We start from the raw sequence: 18,628 nt of genomic DNA, 5'->3' as shown, positions 1-18,628 counted from the left end.
CCTCCCGTTAACATTTCCTCCCTCTGCCAGACCCTGACAGCACAGCTGTCTCCTGCGACAACAGCCACAACGACACGCAGCTCACCGAGCTCCAGACGCCCGACTCTCCCACCAACAAGACGCCGCTGGCACCCGCAAACCTCAGTCAGTCCCCCACCAAGGAGAATGGACGTAAAACCAAGAAGCACTCGCACGGACACGGTCACTCTCATGGAGGAAACTGCCACTCGGATCAGGAGATGAAGGACGCTGGGATAGCCAGCATTGCCTGGATGGTCATCATGGGAGACGGCATGCACAATTTCAGCGATGGCCTCGCCATAGGTACCACGATTTTGTAACTCACCAGTATACAGGATTTAAATCCAGTGGCACTGAAATACCAGCAGTTTTCCAAATGATGCCCATTAGATGAGGAAAGCAGTGAGGACTATGCTGGAATGCAGTCCGGTTGGGCATGACATCACTCCCAGCTCCCATATCTGTCTCTCGAGCTTTTAGTTTTAGAGTTTATAAAAGCTTGAGCTTTTAGATCTGAGATCACTTTTAAATAGATGAAATTCTTCACTTTAGTCATTTAATATTAACATCCAGTCATGTAACGGCACATGTCTGACAGAAAATAAGGCCTAATGGGTCTATGTTAAGTCTGAAGTCTGGAAACACGGTGCTGTTGGTCTCCCGCAAAACAGTTTTTGGTTTTTTTTTTGTTTTTTTTTTATATACCAAGCTTGAAGCTTGAACCAGCAGTCTTTTGGCAGAAGATTAATATTTAACTGGTAGATGCCCAGCAGTCTGTAGTTTCCTCTAATGGTCTGTTTCTTTCTCTTTTCTCTGACACTTTGAACTCTACAGGCGCTGCGTTCAGTGCAAACCTGACAGGTGGCATCAGCACATCAGTGGCTGTTTTCTGCCACGAATTACCTCATGAACTCGGTACGTGCACTAAGACACTGTGAAGGGGGGATAAAATAAATAAAACTGTCAAAAGCAACTCATTTACTCATTACACACAAGACACTGCACGCTTCATTTATTCAACAAGTGGAACAAAGCTGTTTTGTGGAGGCTTTGGTTCCCGTAATGATAATCAGCGTCTAAATCACCGCCTCGTGCTTTCACACGACGGCACTGAGATGATTCGCCAATATCTGTCAGAGCAGATGATATACTGAGCCTGGCACACGCTGTTCAATACAGCTGCCGGTGCTCTCGTTTGCATTCAGCTATCCTCCTCTGAGGAGCCGTGTGATTCAGCAGCAGTGAACAGCTTTGTTCAGGCATGCTTGTTTTTTTTGTAAATAACGCCGCAGTGCTCTCCTCTGCCGGTTTGTTTATAGAGAGAGGAAGAGGATGGGGCAAAGAAGACAGACAATGGGCCCGTCCACAGCAGATCAGTACTGATGATGTGTCTCATTGTGCTGCAGCGTCATTGCCTCGTTTGTGTTCTTGATGAATAGACTAGTGTCAATTACCGCTGCGTGTGAACTGGTGAATAATAACCTAGGTTTGTCTGGCTGCCCCCTCCCCTTGTGTTGATCAAGAGCACCCTGTTCTCTTATTGTTGTGTTTTAGAGGGGAAATGAGTAAAGGAGAAGAAACAGGCTTTTGAGTCTGTAATATTAAAGCGCTTAGCAGAAAGTACCAGTTAATGACCGTCTGCAAAAATAAAAAAATCAGCATATATATCTATCTCTATATCTAGAGAGATAGATCTATCTATATCTCTATATAGATGTCTAGATAGATCTAGATAGATAGATAGATAGATAGATAGATAGATTAAAAAAAATAAAGAACACATAGAGAAAGGATTTTTAAAAATCCTTTCTCTATTTTAAGTTTCCAGATGGCTAACTGCTGCAGCACCGTCTCGAGCGGTATGTGGAGATATGCGAGCTCGGTCCCTTTGTCCCCGCGTAATTTCACATTTCCTGTTGATTCGGTGCCCGTTTCTTCAGCAGCGCTCGCTGTCGTGCCTTCACCCCCGTCGGGCAGCTTGTCAGACAAACGCAGCAGTTTGACAAGTGCACCTCTCAGCTCCTCCTCAACACAAAGACTGTCCCCCGACTGGCAGCTGGATGGAAAAGATGATGATTATAAGGGTTCTTTAACCACCCAGAGTGAAACTAATTGGCAGTGATGGGTGTGTTAATTGCGGTAGATGAGGCGGCAGCAGGCGTGTCTGAGTGTCTGACGGTTTGGAACAGGAGGGGGAAGTAGGAAAAGTTGAAGAGGGGGGCTGACAAAAAAAATGCCAGTGAAGCGAGGTGTGCGTGGACCGTCTGTTAAGTTCTCTCCTCTTTTCTCCGGGGTTGATTGATGGATGAGAGCAGAGTGGTAATATATTCATTGTGGTAATTAGCGAGGAAAAGAGGCCGCTTGTTACACGGCGCAGGAAATGTAGGCCACCCCCCTTCTCAGTATTCATCTCTCTCTCCAAATCCAGGGCGTTTCCGCTGAGACTCGGGCCTCTTCTCGCATTTGGCCCCGGCGATGATTGAAGAGGGTAGAGAGGCTACTGCATGCATATGTAATCATAAGTATATGAAGTGCGGCTCTGGGTTTTTTTTCCTCCACCTATGTGAAGACAGAAAGTGGTGGTGGTTGGATGCGTGTGGGAAGGTTTGTTTAGAACAAGCTCACCTCATCACTGAAGGCAAAGTGAGTCATGGAATAAACCGGAAAAATAAATAAAACTACATGAAGTGAGCCTCGCTGCTCACCGAGGAGTTCGTACTCCACAAAGAGCATGTCACTCTTCAGACGGTAAACAGAAGTCAGACATACAGCTGTCATTCTGCTTTTACCTCACACACTGTGTGTGTGTGTGTGTGTGTGTGTGTGGTTTAAACAAGTGTGTCTTCTGGCCAACAGGTGACTTTGCGGTGCTGCTGAAAGCCGGGATGTCGGTGAAGCAGGCTATTGTCTACAATCTGCTGTCCGCCCTCATGGCCTACGTTGGCATGCTGATTGGCACCGCGGTGGGCCAGTACACGCACAGTGTCACCAACTGGATCTTCGCCATCACAGCTGGCATGTTCCTTTATGTGGCTCTGGTGGATATGGTGAGTTGGCTGAGCGCGCTCCACAGCCCCAGAGTGATAATTGTCCCCCGACTCCGTCTCCTCTCCCACACACGGGCAGTCGCTCGTATTCTCGTTGCCTCCTGATCTGCAATGCTAATCCCAGAAAGTCTGAGTCTTATCCCAACTGGTTACTTTGTCTTTTTTATAGCTGCCAGAAATGCTTCACGGGGACAGTGAGGACCACAAGCGGTGCCAGCTGGGACACTTTATCCTGCAGAACCTGGGCATGCTGACTGGGTTCGGCATCATGCTGCTCATCGCCATCTTCGAAGACCGCATTGTTTTCGATTTTGGCTTCTAGTGGAGGACAGAGGAAGCAGAAGGAGGGGAGAGCTGGATGTATCAGTGTTGTTCTTGGCCTTCACTTGCTCTGTTTGCAATGTAACGGCCCGGTCTTGCATGCAACGTGTCTCGTTCATGGCCTGTGCCTCCATTCCAAACATGCTGCGGTAGCTTATGCATATCTCATGACTCTGGTAGTGGTGTTTATACTCTGCTCCTCCATCACTTCTCCTCCGTCAGTTCCAATCTGTCTGCTCCCCGTGAAACATAAAGAGGCAGAGTGACGGAGGAGCAAAGCTATGCCCCAACCAGGATACACCTCCTCTGTTCTGAACGTTTAAAAGAATAAAATAATGTAGATAGTGAGGTGGTGCAGGGCGTGTGTTCATACAGAGAGGCAGCTGTCACGGCTCAGCAGCTCGCCGCCTATCCATCATCACCTGTTGTTAGTGTGTTGTCGTCGTACACCTCCCCGTGTCCTCGTCTCTCATCCCCTCTGTGCTGTGTCCTGTCAGCTGTGCTGCGTACATCTGTGGTGTGTGTTTCACCTGCCATCCATCGTCGCTGTCTTATGTGATCACGTCGTGTATCAAACGCCGTCGTGCCAAGCCCCGGCCACTGGAGCAGCTCCACAGCTGCATCGCACAGTGCCCTAAAAGCGACGCCCGGCCCGGCCCCACCTGGCTGCTACATGTGGAATAAACTATTTTAGCTGGTGTTGCTTCACCTGCAAAACACGCTGACAGTTTTAAGCTGCAGTATCAAAACAGAAAAGAATTCAGCTGTTTGTGTGTAGGAGATTGTCTTAATTACTCAGTTTTTATTTTATTTTTGCTGCCATTAACTTTAGTTTTGCCCTTAGAATTATGTTTTACCGCCTAATTTTTTTAAGACTACTAAACCTTTGTAGTTTGTAGTAGCCCTTTTCAGACATGGGATAGGTAACAAGTGAGAGTATTCTGTAATTCAAACATAGGTTTCTTCTTCTTCAGTGCTTTGAATAGTTATGTTATAATTGAGACAAAAACTGTTTTTAGAGATTTTTAATGTTTTTACTGCTGCTGGTGGGATGTAACATGACGCCACCGTCACAACGTGGCCGTTTCCCACCAGCAAGCATCAGACCGCCAACCCAAATGTTTCTTAGTGGGAGTAGATGCAAATACACGCAAAGCCAATGTGACTAAAGTCATCAAAATATGTCTGTATGGAGTGCATCTAAAAACTAAATTGGGAACATTCAGATCCTGTAAATGAAAGTTGTTGTTTTTTTTTTTTTTAAAGCGTGTCTGAAAAGGGTTACTGACAGCTGCTGCTAACAGCTGCCAAAGCCTTTACACACTAGCATTTACAGTAATCAGTGTTTTCTTTTTGTCTACTTTGGGAACCAAATGCTGCAAACGTCCAGCCAGCTTTGTTCTGTAAGGGTCTAACTATCTCCAGCTAAATGAGAACGTTTCTTACTTAGGCCTCTTTGAGAGTCACCGACTTCAAAATGTGAATTAAACTTATTTTTATCTTCATAACAAGTGTTGTAGTTTACTCTATTTTTATTTAGGGTGCCTCTTTGAGTTCATGAAAGGTGCTTTGTCCCATTGGACCAAACTGGTCTGTAGTTATGGTAGGAGGTTCAGGTGTCTCATGTTCACTGATGAGACATACATCTGTAAATACATGAGGTCTGTCTAGCGTCACTTGTTGTGCAGCTAAAAGTTGAAGCTAAAAATTCTTCCTGCTAAAAGTGTTGTTTGAAGAATGAATTCCTGACAATCTGTGACAGATGACGCAAAGAGCAGTACACTCCAGTGCTTCTAAACATCCCAGCACTTCTAGTAATCGATTAACCAGGTTATCGATCCACAGCACAAAGGTTATTTAATGGGAGTATTTTTCCAACCATGTGTAGTCACTGTGCTGGCTGTGCCCAAACCTGCCACAGTGTGGATTTTCAGCGGCTGGTGCTTGATGCCACCCATCATCCCGCCCACCCCGACATTCCATTGGCTGCTCTGTGGCTCACATGCTAAAGCTACCAATCCTGGCTTCAGCTGCTGGAGCACGCAGACTTCAGTTATCCTGTCACTGTGTGACATCCATCGTCTGTCTTAACTGGCTGTAAATCGTCATGAGTCTCACCGATCTGACTGAATCATGAGTGAAGCGGTACAGACGTGTTGGGTGTTTTTATTCTTTGTACTGCAAGAGTAAAAACGGTGAAAACTTTTGTTCCTTTTTAAATGAACTGTGTGAAGATCATGGGAGGTTGTCCAGGGTGTATTGTGACGGTGTTACAAGCCTTTTTTTTTTTTTTTTATTATTTTGAAGCAGATTATGTCGTGACCACAGTCGTCTTATTATCTGCACGGTTATTCTTTGTACAAGTGTTTTATTATTTCATCTTATGTTCACATGGAATTTTAGTGCAATGGGACCTGAATGTATTTTAATTCAGAATCAAATGAAGCTTATTATTTCCCCCTTTTTAAAATATAAGTTTACATCTATTTGATTGTTTTCCTCCAATAGAGACTGTTTTCTTTTTTTAAATAATTTAAACATTTACCTCCCTGTCAAGTGCTCAGTAAGACTTTGTGACACATCGCCCAAAGTTTCCTCACTGTTTCTCAGGCAGAAAGACCATGATCATATTTGCTTTGCTCTGTGTATATTTGTTTAGTGACCTGGATATAAAATGCAAAATGTGATATCCTTGCTTTTTGCCTGTCTGTACATTCTCCCCTACAGAAGGAAAATAAACTCTGGAAACTTCGTGGACTCCTGATCTTTGATGGTTCTGCCATAATCTTGCCCCTCGGTGCCTGTCTCTTATATTTACCACAACAAATTCACCGGTGATTGGCAGATGTAGTCCACAGACCTTCTGTCCACCACAGTTTCCTTCTTACATATATCACCTGAACATCTGCTCGAGCTAATGCGTAATAATTGCTTGTTAAACCCGTCAAACTGCGCTCTGGCTCTCACATTTATCCACACCGGCACAAATTGGCGGAAGAGAGCTGAGAAACCCTGTTGGCAGCACTCCTGCCAATCCTCCCCTCACTTTATCTGCTGAAGCTGGTTTGTAAATGAGTGACCCAGAAGATGGATCTGTGAAGAAACCAAACAGACTGTGCAGCTGAGTCAATGCCCTGTTCATTAGAAAAGCTGTGATTTTATTCCAGGGTTCGCATGTATCTGTCCGATGCTGCTATTGCACAGTGTCAGGTATCTGGATCAGGACTATTGGGGCTAAGAATCCTATAAGGAGTTGAGATCAGGAGGTTTGAGGGGTGACAGTGAAGTAAATTAAGGTTAAACAAGTATGAGTGCAGCTTTTGTCTCTATGGTGGATTTGCTGGTTTTCACTGGTCAAGTTTCGGTGTTAAGAAACGACTTTTTGACGTTCAGTGTTATTACAGTTTTCAATTTTCAATTCAATTTTAGTTACACAGCGGCAAATCACAACGGTCGCCTCAAGACACTTCATATTGTAAAGTAAACCCTAGAATAATACTTGCAGAGAAAACCCAACAGTATCACTCATTATGAGCAAGAACTTTGGCGACTGTGGGAAGAACTTCCTTTTAACAGTAAGAAACCTCCGGCAGAACCATGCTGAGTTTAGTTTTTATTCTGTTAGATCACTGTCAGACTTTGTAATGATTATGATATTGTGTGGAGGGCATATGTCTTCTTGGTCTTGTAGACACTCAAAGCCTGAAGAAATGTGTCCATCAGCCCCTCATCAGCAAGTTTTAATGTTTTAACTGGTACTAAAACCAAATGTATTACCTCCATATTTTAAGTCATTTTAGTTTTCCAAATTCACAACAGTTAACTAATGTTTATTTTTGATATCTGGTTGTAGTTTTATTTAACTATAATAAGCTTGGTTACGTTTAGGAGAAGATTGTGGTTTGTGTTATTATCCAGTGCAGCGTGAAGAGGTCCTTTACAGGAGCTCGACCAGCCTCACTGATGTCGTCCAGCTGATGCATCGTGGCACTGACATTGTGTACGACACGTGCTCTTGTGTGTTTTGTGGATGATTATTGGTGTCATTTTTTGGCGTTGCAGGTTTGTAACATTCTGAAAAAAAGCCCAGAGAGCCTGCGTCGGTTTCTGTTCCCGATTTTTTTAATTACACGTCAGAGTGTAAAACAAATCCAGACGTAAGCCAAAGCTGAGACTACGAGCTGAGCTGGCAGAGTAGAGCGACCCCTCTTCTGATCCAGTGCTCCGCAGGAACGTTGGAGTTGAGTGTCATGGCGATGACATAATTGGTGGAGTGTCCAGTGGTGGACAGGGTGCCACGTCGCTCGCTCGTCTTGTAGACGGGCGCCAGATAACACATCCTCTCAGGAATGTCGCCTCGCTTCATGGGCTTCAACCACATCTGACAGAGAGAAGCACAGAGTGTTACAGAGGGGACGGGATGGGGTGGTCGCACCTCAAAGTGTTGGGGTGTGATCTGTTTAGAGTTTGGAAAGCAGCCGTGGTTGTGTAGAGGTTGTTTTCCTTTCATAAGATTTGACTGGTGGAATAATTCAGCTGGCTTTGGGGGTTTGCTTCGCCTCCGCTGATGACACACAAAAGGAAACAGCCCTGATTGCAGGATAAATGCACTGTGATGGGCGTGGGTGTCTTCAAAGGGGTTCAGAGGTCAGGATGGAGCGATAAGCATTCGCTGCAGTGGAAACTAACCTGGCTCTCGATTTGTTATCCAAACATTAACTTACAAATTGGAACTTTGGGGACAAACTTATAAAACAATAGCATTAACGAGCAAGAGCTCCCTTGGGCTATTAAGAAGTCTTGGTTATGCAAAAGGGATAAACTGGGCCACTCCAAAAAACATTTTAAAAACCCAAAAAACAAAAACTGTTTGTAGACTTGCAGCCTGAAAAACTGCTCATCTGGTTCCATAACGGGCGCCTCAGCGAAGATTTGCATTTCAAAGGCAGGCGCGGCAGCCTCTGTTGTGCTGCTTTTTTCTCTCCCCACAAATAATAAACACATTTTTAATTAAGTTCCGCTCTTGTCAAGAACTGATTCTGTTAATAACTTGCCCTGAACTGTCTGAATATTAAAAAAAAGTCAGTCTCGTGCATAATTCATAGGCGCTGACTGCATTGTGAAGAAGAGAGAATGGAAAAGATTCAAACCGTAAGGAAAACTTGATCAGTGGCTGCTCTGAGCCACCGGCTCTTACTTCCATCACTCTGCTTTCATATGCCACAGCATGCCCTGCTAATTAATAAAAGGATGGGAAGGAGACAAGTGTCCTGCAGGCAGAATGTAAAATAGTGCTGAGGCTGCAGCCGAGTCCAGAGAACATCCTCCTGGGTGAAGCAGCAGCTACACCCGCAGCGGCTGCTGCTCGCTTCCTTTGCAGTATTTGTCCCTTCTTAAGTAAGAGCTGTCGCACTGGGGTTTACGAGCAACACAACAATTAAAAACTTTTTCTTTCTGATGGCCAGAGGGATTCACACAAGCACAATCAATAAACCTCCTCCCTGCAAACTTTATGTAAGAATTTGTTATGCAACACGGCTTTTTGGGGCTTTTTTGGACCAGGTGCCTGCAGTGTTTTGCTATCAGCTCCACAAATTCATTTAACAGTGCCCACAATGAGCTTTCAAATCCACAAGCTGTAATATAAAGTATAAACCAACACGCTTCTCTCTACGTGTTTCTGCATGGGGCCTCACCAGGAAGGCATTCATAAGCCAGTTTCACACACGCGCTGCAGCGTTTACCTTCCAACCGAGGCCTTTCAAATCCAGTCATTTCAAAGTTTTGTGGGGGTTTTTTCTACTGAATTATCAGCTGGTTACAAATAATGCCTTTTTCCTCTTATTCTGCCATACACATCATGATTTTTTGCCTTGACACTGGTGCTTAAATCTGGAATAGAAAATAGTGCTGAGTGAAAACTAAATGATGCCTTTAGGCTGTGACATCAGAAAACAGTTTTTAAACAGAGCTTAATCTGTTTATCAGCCCTGAAAAACTCCATAAGGATGCGCTTTATTTGTGAGGGCTCACAACAGCTGCAAAAAATTCAATAAAAAGCACAAAATTATTAGAAATAAAAGGTGAGGACCAACATGAACGCAATGCCGATTGCTCACCACAGGCATGGAGTCGTGCAGCACTTTGGGATAGGACTCAGCAAGACGTTTGGTCTTTCTGTCCCAGCGCGCCCCATCAAGGAACAGACCTCTGATGTACACACCTGACACAAACACACACAATTCATTCTTACTGTGATATTAAAACCTTACCTTCTACAAACTGCAGATTTGGACAAACACATTTCTACATGAATTAAGCTGAACTGACCTCTGCTTGTTTGCAGAGTGCAGCAGGCTCTTCCTCTAATAGGCTGGAAAAGGGGGCATGACTTAGAGATAACTAGATGTTGGCACCCCTACAGTATGACACACCCAAATGCACAAACACACTGTCAGATTTGTAGCTTGGCAGTATAGCTTGTGTTAGCTTGGTGGGGGCCCAGCAGGGAGCTGATTGAGGATGAGACTTTATGTGAGACTTTGACTGAGAATCTCACAGCGGAGCTGGAGGCACAGCGAGGGGCTGATGCAGGCCCGCATGTAAGAGAGAGGCAGGGATGCTTTACTTTAACTTACTTTTTCACTTTATACTTTGCTTCTCTCGTATTCAGTCAGCCTTGTGTCACTTTCATCTGTTTGTTTCTTCTCCTACACCCACCACTTGTGTTCCTCTCATTTCGCTCTCTGCTTTGAAACCTCATTTTGAATTCCCCTCTTTCATCTCTCAGATTCCTTCCTACTAAAAGTGCTCTCCATCTTCCCCGTATCTTTTATTTACCCTCATTTAATGAGAGGGGCCTTTAGAAAACCTGTCCTAATACCCTGCTTACACTATTAACCCAAGGCCACGCTCCCTCATCCTATCTGCTGTTTTCTTTCTCCTAGCAGCATCCTACCATCCGCTGGAGGCTGATTGTACTGTCTGTCATCCAGGACCTCGAAGTCAAAGCCCAGCAAATCGATAGGGATGGTGTGCTTCCTGGCGTAGTTCTGCTGGCTGCCTGTGAGAAAGGCTTGGGTGAAGAAGAATCCTGATATCCAAAATACAGCAGGCACGCCCTTGTCGTACCATTCCTGAACACACACAGAGGAAAAGAAGACATTTAGAGTCAAAACAGTCAGTGAGGAAAAGCAAGTCAAAAAATAAATGCACAGAAGAACAAGAAAGTCCATGTCAACATTACACACTGCAGGTAACTAAAGTACAATATGTTTAATATTATGTTGAGCTGCTAATTTAACCTGTGATAATTCCTGATTTATACAAACAAAAGGAATTACAGCACATATGTTATTTAAATGACAGATTGTAATGTTAAAACTGAATTCTTCACTTGATCCCTGAGATGTTTCAGTCTGGACCACAAATCAAGCGACACACACTGAGGCACAGCACTAGCATGCACTAGCATGCCACATGCTAGTGCTGTGGCATTACAATAAATGTAACCTGCCAATTCAGGAAATCACTACAGGAATAAGAAAACACTTGTAGCCTTCGACCCCCAGCCCCGAAACAAAAGTGATCACAATTTCATCCAATCACAGACCCCTCACGTCCGTCGGGATGGGGGCATTGTCCTCCTGGAAAAGATGATAAATATGATCTTTAGAGCAACTTTGTACTGGTTTGCAGGTGGACCCAACCCACACCAGCAAAATCCTCTCACAGAACAACAAAGCACCAAATCCCTGCACTGTAGGGTCAAAAGTTAAATTTTTCCTCCTTTTTTTTACTGATTTCTGTATTCATAAATGTTAACAGGGATTATTATTTTTACCAACATCTCCTAAACAAACATGCAGTCACAGTTAAGAAACACAGCACTTTCCAGCTCACTTTTAGGGAGTTGCGAGTGGATGCACACACACACAGTATTCTTTTCATTTGAGTGGGTACTAACAGGAGGAGGATATTTCTGCCGTGGGAACTGACAGCACTGTTCGATGAAGCGCTTCACTTTGCAGACTCACATGGTAGGTCATGTGGCTGCAAGTGTTTCCAGTGCCAACTCTGCTCATGATTAAAATGCATAATACAGCAGATCTCCCTGCCTCCTCCGTGTTGATAAGCCACTGTGGAATAAAGCACTCTTGTGTAAGTGTGCCAAGTGTGGCACAGCTTAAGGCAGATCGTTATACAGCAAAAGTATGCAATGACTTAAGTTTTTCATCCATAACACTTATGTGTAAAAAATGCGGTTAATACCTTATTAAAACATTTTTATGTTGTTATTTAATTTTTAATCAGCTTTACTATTTTTATTTTGTGCTGTGATAATACCTGACTTAGGCACGACTTTAGCTCATGTTCTCCACTAATTGGAAGGCTGGTGGTTCAATCCCTGTCTGCTCCAGTCATGCCAAATATCCTTGGGCAAGATACTAACCCCAAGATGCTCTCCGAAAGTTTTAGACCTTCATCCATTAAAACTGTAGGCATAGATTTTTTCCAGTTTAACCTGGTGAGTGATCGACATTAGGGCTGAACAACACGGTCTGCGAGGCCTCGCTCCTGTAACTTGAAGAGCTGATCTGAACCTGTTGGTGATGTTTATCGCCTTGTGCTGCATGTAGGAAAATTTTAATGCATTGATCTGGTAAGTTCATGAGCTTAATTCACAGTAAAGGACTTAGATGGGCTGGAAGTAAAATGTTACTTTCTCTGTTACACCTGTGCACTTTTCAAATGCAGCTTCCTAAACAAACTCACTAGCCACCATCTCATCCAAGTATGCTCACTTTTGGCTCCAAAAAAAAAGCAAAATGGTCAGATCCTTATAACTAAACTCCAGTCAACAGACCAGAATCCAATTTATTTGATGCAGTTCTCTTGTTTTAGTCACCTGCAAGAACGTCAGTCGCTCTAGGAAGTCGTTGACGTAGCTTCCTAATGATTTGAGGCTGGGGTAGGACTTCTTCATCCACATGGCTGGGATGCGACCCTTCAGGATGCTGCTGACCACCTCCTCCAGCTCTGCAGACATCACCACGAGACCCTGCACACAAACACACCCACACATCACACACATGTGATTAACTTTCTTTGAAGCTAGCAGGAGACAGACAGGTGCGTAATGGGGAACTCTTACTGTTCTGTGGGGGGCCTTTGATACCACAATGAACTATGATGTGCTTTGTTCCCCTTGTGAGTCTTGGGCTTTCTCTTCAGTCTGGTGACGATGGAACATCTCAGAAAGAGATGTGTTCATTAAACTTACAAAGACAAGCACGCAAGTGTCTAGGCTTATTTTTCTAACCTTTGAACAACAGGACTGCAGTTATATGCAGAGGAACTTTGCTTTATTAATTTCATTTAGTCTAATTACAGTCAATCATCGAATGCTGTTTCCAAGTTTCCAAGTGTGTTTGTCGCAATTTAAGAAAAGAATAAAATAACTAATCAAAATTATATGAAGGTGTTAGAATCTATTTGGGAGTGCAACTGCTCAGACTCCTGTAATACTTGTATAATTTACAGTGGGGCAAAAAAGTATTTAGTCAGCCACCGATTGTGCAAGTTCCCCCACTTAAAATGATGACAGAGGTCAGTAATTTGCACCAGAGGTACACTTCAACTGTGAGAGACAGAATGTGAAAAAAAAATCCATGAATCCACATGGTAGGATTTGTAAAGAATTTATTCGTAAATCAGGGTGGAAAATAAGTATTTGGTCAATAACAAAAATACAACAATACTTTGTAACATAACCTTTGTTGGCAATAACAGAGGTCAAACGTTTACTATAGGTCTTTACCAGGTTTGCACACACAGTAGCTGGTATTTTGGCCCATTCCTCCATGCAGATCTTCTCGAGAGCAGTGATGTTTTGGGGCTGTCGCCGAGCAACACGGACTTTCAACTCCCGCCACAGATTTTCTATGGGGTTGAGGTCTGGAGACTGGCTAGGCCACTCCAGGACTTTCAAATGCTTCTTACGGAGCCACTCCTTTGTTGCCCGGGCGGTGTGTTTTGGATCATTGTCATGTTGGAAGACCCAGCCTCGTTTCATCTTCAAAGTTCTCACTGATGGAAGGAGGTTTTGGCTCAAAATCTCACGATACATGGCCCCATTCATTCTGTCCTTAACACGGATCAGTCGTCCTGTCCCCTTGGCAGAAAAACAGCCCCATAGCATGATGTTTCCACCCCCATGCTTCACAGTAGGTATGGTGTTCTTGGGATGCAACTCAGTATTCTTCTTTCAGACTGTGGCACCACGGTTGTGGAATTCTCTCCCACTGTCTCTTCGCTGCACGGACTCCATTGATTGTTTTAAGAAACAGCTGAAGACATTTTTATTTAGAAAAGCATTTGATTAATTTCTTCTTATGCTGTTTTTATAGTTTTATTGTTTTACATTGTTTTATTTACTGTTATATTGTTTTATATTCCCATTTTCTGTGTTGTAAAGCACTTTGTGATTTTTATCTGTGAAAAGCGCTATATAAATAAATTTTACTTACTTACTTACTTACTTACTTCTTCCTCCAAACACGACGAGTTGAGTTTATACCAAAAAGTTCTACTTTGGTTTCATCTGACCACATGACATTCTCCCAATCCTCTGCTGTATCATCCATGTGCTCTCTGGCAAACTTCAGACGGGCCTGGACATGCACTGGCTTCAGCAGCGGAACACGTCTGGCACTGCGGGATTTGATTCCCTGCCGTTGTAGTGTGTTACTGATGGTGACCTTTGTTACTTTGGTCCCAGCTCTCTGCAGGTCATTCACCAGGTCCCCCCGTGTGGTTCTGGGATCTTTGCTCACCGTTCTCATGATCATTTTGACCACACGGGATGAGATCTTGCGTGGAGCCCCAGATCGAGGGAGATTATCAGTGGTCTTGTATGTCTTCCATTTTCTGATGATTGCTCCCACAGTTGATTTTTTTCACACCAAGCTGCTTGCCTATTGTAGATTCACTCTTCCCAGTCTGGTGCAGGTCTACAATACTTTTCCTGGTGTCCTTCGAAAGCTCTTTGGTCTTGGCCATGGCGGAGTTTGGAGTCTGACTGTTTGAGGCTGTGGACAGGTGTCTTTTATACAGATGATGAGTTCAAACAGGTGCCATTCATACAGGTAACGAGTGGGGGACAGAAAAGCTTCTTACAGAAGACGTTACAGGTCTGTGAGAGCCAGAGATTTTCCTTGTTTGAGGTGACCAAATACTTATTTTCCACCCTAATTTACGAATAAATTCTTTACAAATCCTACCATGTGAATTCATGGATTTTTTTTTTCACATTCTGTCTCTCACAGTTGAAGTGTACCTCTGGTGCAAATTACTGACCTCTGTCATCATTTTAAGTGGGGGAACTTGCACAATCGGTGGCTGACTAAATACTTTTTTGCCCCACTGTAGCAACACTGCTTGTATGAATAACAGTAACACAGAGACTTTTACGTAGACAAAAATTATATGCAGGATAATGTCAACACTTTCCCTGGTTTAACAAAGAGAGGATGTATATTAGGTTGTTGCACCCAACTGTATTCTGCTGAATGTTTATAGTATCTGATTTCTGAGGATGCATTACCAGTGTTTCCTCTATAATCATTCAGCAGAGATGTGCGTCCACACATGAATTATTACTTTCACTGAACAGAAATGTAAAATCAATGATGATTCATCATTTGGCGTAACTGTTTTTCTTAAACAAATTTACTGCAATTACACAGCGTTTGGCATTTGGACAATATCCAGACAACAATGATTCCTGAGACCTGGACCAGACTTAAACACTTAATGCTTACTCCCCTCTCTGGTAGGTCAGGTATTACCCAGAGGCGGTATAAAGGAGAGGCGTGGCACTCTCAAAACGATCAATAGAAAGTGATGGGAAAACTCCTGAATGCCAAGTGTCTCACCTGTCTCCCAGAGAGCCACCACAGAGCCCAACTGGGAAACATATGATCCAGTCATCTTGTACATTTGCAAGTACACAGTTGAAGTTCATGACAGTTTCAAGTGTGCGGCTGCTGATATATCTGTTATCATGCTAAAGTTCTAGCCAGGAGTACTTTTTCTCATCTTACAGTCTCCTTAATGTAAACCAGCACATTTTCTGTGCGCTCTGGTGGGGTGAGCCACACACTTTGATCGTGTTGCTTTTTTGAAGTGAGTTATAAGTAATTCATAATAGTGTTTTTATATCCCATGACCACTGAAATAAGACTTATGGTTCTCCTTTCAGTTATTTAGTTAGAGGCTTTTGCTCAGATGGCTGCTAAGTGACAACACTTAATTCTTGATATTTTCATATTTCTCTTGTGAAAAGTGATTAAAAAAAAAAGACACTCTTCAAATTTGCTGGAGATACATTCCAGCCCTTTCTCCACGTACCTTTATGGCCTTCTGAATGTTGATGCAAGAGTCTCGGATCGTGCCGAGCAGGTTGTTGAAGCGACCCATCTCCTGCACCAGCACTGTGTTCATGCTCTGGTTGTAGCTGGTAGGAAAGCGGCTCATTGCTGCCTCCAAGTCAAAGTCTTCAGGCAGCTTACTGAGGATGTCAGCTGTCACTTCAAAGACCATGTCATCTGAGGATTTGGCATCTGCGCCTGAAGAGCGGGACTGATCAGAGACATAGAGCACAACAGAGCGACAGAGGGCTGATGAGAAGGGAAGGCAGGATGTGGGGTTCTCAATCGATTGACAGTTCATATTTTTTAGGGAAAATTACCATTTGCTGTCTTTGACTTGTCAAATTATGTATTCTCTTTTAAAGACTCATTTGCACTAGTGCTATTCTGATCCTGAAAAGACCCTGATGCTAAGAGGGCCTGACTTCTGACTCGACTTTGCTTATATTTCATCATCTTTGTGCCTGAGTGATTCACATTTTATGCATCTAAAAGAACACGGAATGACACAGAATATCAACGTTTTTATATTTTATTTTACCTTCTCTTTCTTAATTTGTACACATTTCTCAGGTTATAGCTGCAACACTGTCCACAGAGGAATCACTGCAAGTATAATCTCAGGATTTCATCATACAGCGCGAGATGAAAGGCTTCACTGCATTTTACCCCCGATTTCTCCCACGCAGTAATTTGACACACTCTTATCAACAATTATAATGATCATTCATGGTGATAATTATTCACTCTAATCTGTGATTCTTACGCTTTTCTTCTTAGTGCAACTTGCACCATTTACCTATATGATGCTTAGTCACTAGCCAGCGGTAATGGATAATCATTGGCTGATGGCAACAGGGTTACAGTAGGAGAATGATAAATAGCTGCTTCATTCCATTTGAAGTGTCTCCCTGTTTATCGGTCATTGAGACTGATGAGATCGTATTAGATGCTAATGAAGTCCACACATGACTGGAGCCATTATTAATCTTGTTGAATGGAATTTATACGAATAAATGCCAGACTGCACGGAGCTCTAATTTTAACTTGAGATCTAGAAGTCACGATGCATGTGGAGATAATTCTGTCTTTGTAGCAACGCAGGTCTGATGCTATAAAAATACACTTTCACTATATATGCTGAGCTGAATGTGGAATTCTTCTCTAGTGTTGTGTGTCGATCCACTTTAAAACTTCTAGCATAGAGAAATATTTTTTCAGAAGTCAAAGACACTGTGGTGGTTCTTTAAATAAATGGATACACAGATAAATAAAAACCCCTTTCCACTTTGCAGTAGAAGCCACACTTCTTTTATGTTCGAGTAGGCCTTGATGCAAAATCCCTCACATTTGATTTCCATCAAACATCGACTGGAGCGGGGAAGCGGTAAGATATATAATCCTGAACAAGCTAACCTCGTCTAACAAAGCTGAGCTATAATGATGCTGGATCACACAGCTCCACCAAAGCCACTGTGACTGTGTCTCTGCAGCCTCAAAGCACAATGTTGCTCTTTGAGAAGTCTCTCTAAAAGCAACTGCAATATTTATTTCGATTTTCTTTTGTTTTTAATTAATGCTGCACGGTGCATTTTAATGCAGGCCGATAAAATATTTAGAACAGATCCACAGGAGGCATACCGATGCTGTGTGTGTTTATGGGAGAAATAACTTTGGTGCCTAGGTAAATGTGTTCCCATGCATGTATTCCGGTCTGTTTATTTTGTGTTTGTTTGTGTGTTATGTATTTGCGGGGTCAGAGTGGGTGGGGTCATTCCAGCTGAGCATCTGGGATGTTGGCCAAGAGGGGGCGCTTTGGCCTGGGAAGCAACCAAAGACTGCTGGCTCTTTCTTTTTTTAAATTTGTGCCGAGGTCTGGCCTCAGTGCTGTTTTTTTCCATTTCTGTGGTAGTAAAAAAAGGTCTCTACAAAGTACTCCTGGATATGCCCGTTTATTTTTCCTAAAAGATTACTCATGTGTGTCTGAACTTCCTGTGACAGCTGATCAATACAATACAGACTTATCAAGGGTCAAGGTAGCGTTACCTGTGTAAGCAAGATGCTGTCAAACAGAAGTTGAGTCTCAGCCTGGTCCTTGGTGATATCTGCGTTAGCGTTCATGCCAAAAATTTCTGGTGACGGATTGAGTGGCAGCGACTTGGTATATTCGATGTAGTTGTCGTACTGCGACAGAGATGCAGAAAACAGAGGGAGAGGGGACGAGTGAAGTAAGAGGACGATTTTTTAACGCAACATCAGGAAACATCTCGAGTAATAACACTCGCTGAAAAACAAGTCGGCTCCTTAGATTGCTGACATTTATTTTAATGACTATGTAAATGTGTCTTCATGAATAAAAGATGTGGTTGGAGGGGGGTGCAGTGCTGGAGAACTAAATGCCAAATAAAATGGTGTGCACCATAGATTGTACTAGTGTTAACAAATATATCAGCCCTCACTGATGGTGGCTTCCTGCTGTGCCTTGTTACACACATTTTATCTGTTAATGACTTTTTAAAGGTAGCTCAACAACAATGCAAAGGAGTCCTGCAATATGCTTCCTTGAAAAACTGCCAGGTTTACTTTTATTGAATTTTAAGGCAATGATACTGCAAGCAGCTTTGTGTAACTGATATTTGAATATGAATGAAAACACGAGTGAATAACATACCTATGCTGTACTATATATCAAAAATTCAACAGCATGAACAAACTCAGCATCTGCTAGTTTAGCAGACTGCACTTAAACCTGGTTGACATATTGTGACATCAAGGCAAATACTGAGGAGTAGAACATGTGAAGAGGTT

General features: G+C 43.1%; 2 protein-coding genes across 4 annotated transcripts in view; one reads left to right on the top strand and one right to left on the bottom strand.

Moving 5' to 3' along the window:
• slc39a10 (solute carrier family 39 member 10) overlaps nt 1-4,049 on the top strand; it is a 32,409-nt gene extending 28,360 nt beyond the window's left edge. For all 3 annotated transcript variants that reach the window (XM_080903698.1, XM_080903699.1, XM_080903697.1), the window contains 4 exons: nt 31-324; nt 856-936; nt 2,878-3,068; nt 3,238-4,049. In XM_080903698.1, coding sequence (XP_080759824.1) covers nt 31-324; nt 856-936; nt 2,878-3,068; nt 3,238-3,390 — 719 coding nt within the window. In that variant the 3' untranslated portion in view covers nt 3,391-4,049. The remainder of the gene's footprint in view (nt 1-30; nt 325-855; nt 937-2,877; nt 3,069-3,237) is intronic.
• Nucleotides 4,050-7,495: 3,446 nt separating this feature from the next.
• Nucleotides 7,496-18,628, bottom strand: part of dnah7 (dynein, axonemal, heavy chain 7) — an 86,084-nt gene continuing 74,951 nt past the window's right edge. Inside the window, exons 61-66 of the mRNA XM_080901961.1 lie at nt 17,867-18,004; nt 15,801-16,031; nt 12,298-12,450; nt 10,348-10,525; nt 9,509-9,612; nt 7,496-7,770 (exon numbers count right to left, since the gene is read on the bottom strand). Coding sequence (XP_080758087.1) covers nt 7,564-7,770; nt 9,509-9,612; nt 10,348-10,525; nt 12,298-12,450; nt 15,801-16,031; nt 17,867-18,004 — 1,011 coding nt within the window. The 3' untranslated portion in view covers nt 7,496-7,563. The remainder of the gene's footprint in view (nt 7,771-9,508; nt 9,613-10,347; nt 10,526-12,297; nt 12,451-15,800; nt 16,032-17,866; nt 18,005-18,628) is intronic.

The sequence above is a fragment of the Rhamphochromis sp. 'chilingali' genome, assembly GCF_963969265.1.
Source record: "Rhamphochromis sp. 'chilingali' genome assembly, chromosome: 14".
Classification (NCBI taxonomy): Eukaryota; Metazoa; Chordata; class Actinopteri; order Cichliformes; family Cichlidae; genus Rhamphochromis; species Rhamphochromis sp. 'chilingali'.
This window is presented reverse-complemented; position numbering and strand designations above follow the sequence as displayed.